General features: G+C 36.9%; 1 protein-coding gene across 1 annotated transcript in view; it reads left to right on the forward strand.

Moving 5' to 3' along the window:
* The first annotated feature begins 5,730 nt into the window (after nucleotides 1-5,730).
* LOC138860276 (anaphase-promoting complex subunit cdh1-like) overlaps nucleotides 5,731-7,500 on the forward strand; it is a 6,012-nt gene continuing 4,242 nt past the window's right edge. Inside the window, exon 1 of the mRNA XM_070117479.1 lies at nucleotides 5,731-5,737. Within this exon, the coding sequence (XP_069973580.1) occupies nucleotides 5,731-5,737 (7 nt within the window). The remainder of the gene's footprint in view (nucleotides 5,738-7,500) is intronic.

Here is a 7,500-nt window from a genome sequence, read left to right on the forward strand (position 1 = left end):
TGATGAACTTTTGTATGACATACATGGAGATTTGTACATGCTTGTCTCTGTCTATCTGTTTATCTCTCTCTCTCTTTCGCTCTCTTTTGTCTATCTATCTATTTATCTCTTTCTCTCTTTTTCTCTTTCTCTTCTTCTGTCTGTCTATCTATTTATCTCTCTCTCTCTTTCTCTCTTTTCTGTCTATCTATTTATATCTCTCTCTGTTCTTCTCTCTTCTGGAGATTTGTACATGCTTGTCTCTGTCTATCTGTTTATCTCTCTCTCTCTTTCTCTCTCTTTTGTCTATCTATCTATTTATCTCTTTCTCTCTTTTTCTCTTTTCTGTCTATCTATTTATATATCTCTCTGTTCTTCTCTCTTCTGCAGATTTGTACATGCTTGTCTCTGTCTATCTGTTTATCTCTCTCTCTCTTTCGCTCTCTTCTTCTGTCTATCTATCTATTTATCTCTCTCTCTCTTTCACTCTCTTCTTCTGTCTGTCTATCTATTTATCTATCTCTCTCTTTCTCTCTCATTTTCTGTCTGTCTATCTATTTATCTCTCTCTCTCTTTCTCTCTCTTCTTCTGTCTATCTATCTATTTATCTTTCTCTCTCTTCTTCTGTCTATCTATCTATTTATCTCTCTCTCTCTCTTTCTCTCTCATCTTCTGTCTGTCTATCTATTTATCTATCTCTCTCTTTTTCTCTCTTCTGCAGATTTGTACATGCTTGTCTCTGTCTATCTATTTATCTATCTCTCTCTTTCTCTCTCTTCTTCTGTCTATCTATCTATTTATCTCTCTCTCTCTTTCGCTCTCTTCTTCTGTCTATCTATCTATTTATCTGGAGATTTGTATATGCTTGTCTCTGTCTATCTATTTACCTATCTCTCTCTTTCTCTCTCTTCTTCTGTCTATCTATCTATTTATCTCTCTCTCTCTTTCTCTTTCATCTTGTTTGTCTATCTATTTATCTATCTCTCTCTTTTTCTCTCTTCTGCAGATTTGTACATGCTTGTCTCTGTCTATCTATTTATCTATCTCTCTCTTTCTCTCTCTTCTTCTGTCTATCTATTTATCTCTCTCTCTCTTTCTCTCTCGTCTTCTGTCTATCTATCTATTTATCTCTCTCTCTCCTTCTCTCTCTTCTTCTGTCTGTCTATCTATTTATCTCTCTCTCTCCTTTTCTCTCTTCTGCAGATTTGTTTATGCTTGTCTCTGTCTATCTATTTATCTCTCTCTCTCTTACTCTCTCGTCTTTTGTCTATCTATCTATTTATCTCTCTCTCTCTCTTTCTCTCTCGTCTTCTGTCTATCTATCTATTTACCTATCTCTCTCTTTCTCTCTCTTCTGTCTATCTATTTATCTATTTCTCTGTACATGCTTGTCTCTATCTATCTATTTATCTATCTCTTTTTCGCTCTCGTCTTCTGTCTATCTATCTATTTATCTCTCTCTCTCTTTCTCTCTCTTCTGTCTATCTATTTATCTATCTCTCTGTTCTTCTGGAGATTTGTACATGCTTGTCTCTGTCTATCTATTTATCTATCTCTGTCTTTCTCCCTCTTCTTCTGGAGATTTGTACATGCTTGTCTCTATCTATCTATCTATTTATCTCTCTCTTTCTCTCTCTTCTGGAGCTTTGTACATGCTTGTCACTATCTATCTATCTATTTATCTATCTATCTCTTTCTCCCTCTTCTTCTGGAGATTTGTACATGCTTGTCTCTATCTATCTATTTATCTACCTCTCTCTTTCTCCCTCTTCTTCTAGAGATTTGTACTTGCTTGTCTCTATCTATCTATCTATTTATCTCTCTCTTTCTCTCCTCTTCTTCTTCTTCAGCGCTTACACATTATACAGACATGTTCGTTATATGGACGTGTAAATACAGAAGGAAATGTGCATATGGGTACTATGGGTATATAGAAATGTCGATGCACGGACGAACAAACAAATGAAAAGCAATAAACATGAGATAGATGCGAAATGAATAACAGACATACACACAGATATATATGGACGCACACAAACACACACACACACACAGACGCAAACACACACACACCCACATACATACATATACATGTACGCACGCACACATGCGCACACACACACACACACACACACGCGCGCGCACACACACACACACACACACACACACACACACACACACACACACACACATACACACATACACACACATACACACACACATACACACATAAACACAAACGCACACACAAACACAAATAAGCACACACACACAAACAAGCACACACACACACGCACACAAACGCGCACACACACACACACATACACACAAACACAAACGAACACACAAACACAAACAAGTACAAACACACACACACACAAACCCACACACACTAACACACACACAGAGAAAAAAAACACAGAAACAGTCCCTAAAGAAAAAAAAAAAATCATATTGACAGTTTCCTTAAAAAAAGGCTGAAAGAAAATTTTCTTTTCATTGTTTCAGAAAAGTCAGTGAAGCTTAAATCTTTTAATGTTGTTATGTTGTGACCAGTATTCAGACTATGTAGCTGTTTGTATTGAAATATCATAGATAGATAGAGATGAAAAGCGCATTGATAGATAGATAGCCCGATACTGATATAAACGGATAGATAAATAGATGAATAGATAGATAGATAAGAAGAGGTAAACTTAGATGTATATACGAGGTGAATCAATACAACTGTATAGATTTAGCGAAATATTAGATATGAATGTATATCCACAGAAATATATCGTTTACCGAGCATAAGTGATTAAAATAAATACATGAATTTATATATACGCAAAAAGATCCTGTAACTCAATTATATCTGCCGTTATGGGTTATTTCAAGAAAATTTATATTTGTAAGAGCAAATGTAAACACTTTATTTTCTGATTAAACAAATGAACACACACATACACACACACACACACACACACACACACACGCACGCACACACACACACACACACACACACACACACACACACACACACACACACACACACACACACACACACACACACACACGAGGACAAAGCAGTCATGTTACTTACTTAATGCTGAAAATACACACACACACAAAAGGATATACTAATTTTATATATATATATATATATATATATATATATATATATATATATATATATATATATATATATTTTTTTTTTTTTTTTTTTTTTTTTTTTAAACTCTGTCCATCTATTCATCTATTTTGTTTTCTATCTATTAATCTTAAACTTCTATAACCTCTTTCAATAAGCTATGGATGAAATCTTCAGGAAGAAAAGGAGAAGAGAGGAAGAAGAGGAAGAAGAAAAATAAAGAGAGTGAGAGAGAGAGATAGAGAGAGAAAAAAGATAGATTGATAGATAAATAGATAGATAGTCAGACAGATAGATAGAAGAGAGAGAGAGAGAGAGAGAGAGAGAGAGAGCGAGAGAGAGAGAGAGAGAGAGAGAGAGAGAGAGAGAGAAAGACAGAGAGAGAGAGAGAGAGAGAGAGAGAGAGAGAGAGTAAGAGAGAGGCAGACAGATAGCGAGAGAACTTGTCTTCAACTTGTTTCGAAACAGTCAGTGCAAATTCATTGAATATACATGTACCTGATGAGCCTGTTTAGAATAGTTTCCTGAGAATGTAATTTATACATTTAGGAATCTTTAAAATTCAGGATAATAAGCATGATATGGCATGACACATGGACATGCATACATGAGTACACTCTGTCTGTTTCTACCTCTGCTTTGTCTGTCTCTTTGTCTGTCTGTATCTGCCTCTGTCTGTTAGTCAGTTTTTTCTGTCTGGTTTTTTATCTCTCTCTCTCTCTCTCTCTCTCTCTCTCTCTCTCTCTCTCTCTCTCTGTCTCTCTCTCTCTCTCTCTCATTCTACCTCTCCCCTCTTTTTCTCTCTCTCTCTCTCTCTTTCCCCCCCTTCCCTTCACACACACACACGCACGCGCATGCACACATAAACACACACACACACACGTACACACACGTACACACATAAACACACACACATTTATGGGGCTCCCTACATGATTTTTTTTTTTTTTTTTTTTTTAGATAATAGTTTACTGCAGTGAAAAGGACCACTTTTGGGAGAATTTTGCATAGTGCCAAGAAAGCTGCTTGGCCTAAGCCAACAGAGTGTTGATATAAATCCTTGAATTATTTATGCAATCAACATAATGACACTTGGTAAGGTGAATTACCTGTTACTCTTAATGGTAACAGCAATATCCTCTGGAATTGAATCTATATCCAGGTTAAAGGACTCTTGACCAGTATTTTTTTTTTTTAGAAGTGACACTTGGGACCTTTTTTTTTTTTGAAAGGGGAAATTGTTTATGTAGGGGTGCCACTTCAGTATTTTTTTTTTTTTTTTAATAACCCTTCTAGTAGCATTTCAAACTAGCCAGTTATGAATATTGCCAGACCAGAAAAAAATCACTGATCGTAATACATGGGGAGGGAGGGGGCGGTGTGGTGGAGACGACCAGAGTTCTTGGGGGGGCAATCAGAGTCCCCCCTCCCCCCCCTCAAAAAAAAAAAAAAAACATCCCTAGGAGTTTAAATGTCTGAAATGCTGTAAAGTGAAGTTAAGAGACTTTAATTGCATTCAAAATTGAATTGCAGAACCTGGAGGCGAGAATATTGAAAGAATATACACCAATTAACTTTGCTTTGAAGAATGACAAAGAAGGATGGGAGAGGGAAACGGAGGAAGATCAGATTGAAGGGAACAAAGTGACCTGGTGATAAAGGGAAGAAAGATGCTAGACAGCAACAATAATAATAACAATAATGATAATAACAACAATACTGATAATAATAATGATAATATTAACAATAACAACACCAACAAAAGTTCACTTAAAGGAGACGGTCATAGATGTAAAAGGAAGAGTTGGTAGGAATGTGGTGATAATGATGGTAATATTGCAAATAACATTGATAACAACAAAAGATAACTAACACAAATATAAATCAGTAATGATAATATGAGTATAGTGGCAATGGCAATATATCGTAACAACACAACAGGCTAAATCTGACCACCACTGCTAACAATAACAACGTTCGAAGTCACCCTTAAGCTGAAAACAAAGAAAAAACATTGAAAAGAACCCATTTTCTTCCATAAAAAGAAAATGGGATCGGATAGGAGATCCCTGTAACGACTCACTTGGTGGTAATTTCTGTTTTTTCTGAAATCCACTTTTGTTAATAAACATTCTGAATGTTATTTTCGGGCGGTAAGAGGAGCATGAGAGTCGAAAATGAGGCTTGGAAGTGGTTAGGAATTCCCTAGTTTTAGACATTTGTGAGACTTTTTATTCCTCATTACCAGGTGTAACATTCAATGGAAACAATTACGTATATACAGAAAACATTTAAAGTGGAATTTTGCGCTTACACCCATACCAACCGTAACACACACACACACAGACTAAAAAAACACAGAGTTCACAAGCACTATTCCACGTGTACTTATGTGTGTGTGTGCGCGAACATGCGTGTGTGTGCGTGCAAACATGCGTGTGTGTGTGTGCGAACATGTGTGTGTGTGTGTGCTCGAACGCGGGCCTTTGTGTGTGTGTGTGTGTGCTGTACATTCTTCAATCCTTCTTTTTCATTTTTCTTTCTTTCCTTTCTTTGTCTTTTTTGCTTGTGAAGATGATTTTCTTCTTTTGGTGGTGTTGTGCATCAGATCTGAGAGCATGGCAGGTAAGTAAGACGCAGTTGGAAATTGTTTGCGGAATGTAGTTTGCAGACTCTCTCTGTCAGTCTGTCTGTAGACATCTCTCTCTGTCTGTTTGTTCACCTATTGGTCTTCATATATGAGTGTGTGTGTGTGTGCGCGTGTGTGTGTGTGTGTTTGTGTGTGTGTGTGTGTGTGTTTGTGTGTGTGTGTTTGTGTGGGTGTGTGTGTGTGTGTGTGTTTGTGTGTGTGTGTGTGTGTGCGTGTGTGTGTGTGTGTGTGTGTGTGTGTGTGTGTGTGTGTGCGTGTTCTAACCTAGTTGTTTCAATACGGGAGAAGAGCTAAACTCAGATGGGCTCCTCTGCTCTATCTAAATTATCGTATAACTTTTTAGATTGAACCTAAATTGGGAAATTGGGAAACAAAGTTAATGACATTCTTTTCACTTTTTTTTTTTACTTTCAACTTTTTTTTTTTTTTTTTTACTGTGTCCTCTCGTCTTTCTTGTGTTCAAATTCATAAAGTCAACTTATCTCTTATTGTAACACAGTTGACAAGCATAATCATGTCCCCCCCCCCTTTTCTTTCTTTCTTCTATGTCCTCTTCTTTTCCTTCTTTCTTCCATGTCTCCCCCTTTTCCTTCTTTTTTCCATGACCCATCCTTTTCCTTCTTTCTTCCATATCCTTCTTGTCATTCTTTCTTCCATGTCCTCTCCTATTCCTTCTTTCTTCCATGTCCTATTCTTTTCCTTCTTTCTTCCATGTCCTTTTCCTTCTTTCTTCCATGTCTTCTTTTCCTTCTTTCTTCCATGTCCTCTCCTTTTCCTTCTTTCTTCTATGTCCTCTTCTTTTCCTTCTTTCTTCCATGTCCTCCCTTTTTCCTTCTTTCTTCCATGTCCTTCTTTTCCTTCTTTCTTCCATGTCCTATTCTTTTCCTTCTTTCTTCCATGTTTTATTCTTTTCCTTCTTTCTTCCTTGTCCTCTCCTTTTCCTTCTTTCTTCTATGTCCTTTTCTTTTCCTTCTTTCTTCCATGTCCTCTCCTTTTCCTTCTTTCTTCCATGTCATATTTCCAACACTTCCTTCTTTCAACTTCTGTCTTCTCTTCTTTTCCTTCTTTCTTCTGTCTATTCTTTTCTTCTTTCTTCCATGTGCTATTCACTATTACTTTCTTCCTTGTCCTCTCAACACCATTTTCTTCTATGTCCTCTCCTTTTCCTTCTTTCTTCCATGTCCTCTCCTTTTCCTTCTTTCTTCCATGTCCTTTCCTTTTCCTTCTTTCTTCTATGTCCTCTTCTTTTCCTTCTTTCTTCCATGTCCTATTCTTTTCCTTCTTTCTTCCATCTCGTCTCTTCCTTTCCTTCTCCCCATGTCCTTTCCTTTTCCTTCTCTTCCATGTCTCTACTTTTCCTTCTCTTCCACTGTCCTATTCTTTTCTTCTTTCTTCCATGTCCTCTTCTTTTCCTTCTTTCTTCATGTCTCCTTCTTTTCCCTTCTTTTCTTCCATGTCACTCTCTTTTCCTTCTTTCTTCCATGTCCTTTTCCTTCTTTCTTCCATGTCCTTCTTTTCCTTCTTTCTTCCATGTCCTCTCCTTTTCCTTCTTTCTTCAATGTCCTTCTTTCTTCCATGTCCTATTATTTTCCTTCTTTCTTCCATGTCCTCTCCTTTTCCTTCTTTCTTCCATGTCCTCTTCTTTTCCTTCTTTATTTCTGTCTCTCTCTTTCTTCTTTCTCATCTCCTCTCTTTCTGCTTCTGCCATGTATTCTTTTCCTTCTTTCTTCTGTGTCCT

This window comes from Penaeus vannamei, chromosome 40, assembly GCF_042767895.1.
Source record: "Penaeus vannamei isolate JL-2024 chromosome 40, ASM4276789v1, whole genome shotgun sequence".
Classification (NCBI taxonomy): Eukaryota; Metazoa; Arthropoda; class Malacostraca; order Decapoda; family Penaeidae; genus Penaeus; species Penaeus vannamei.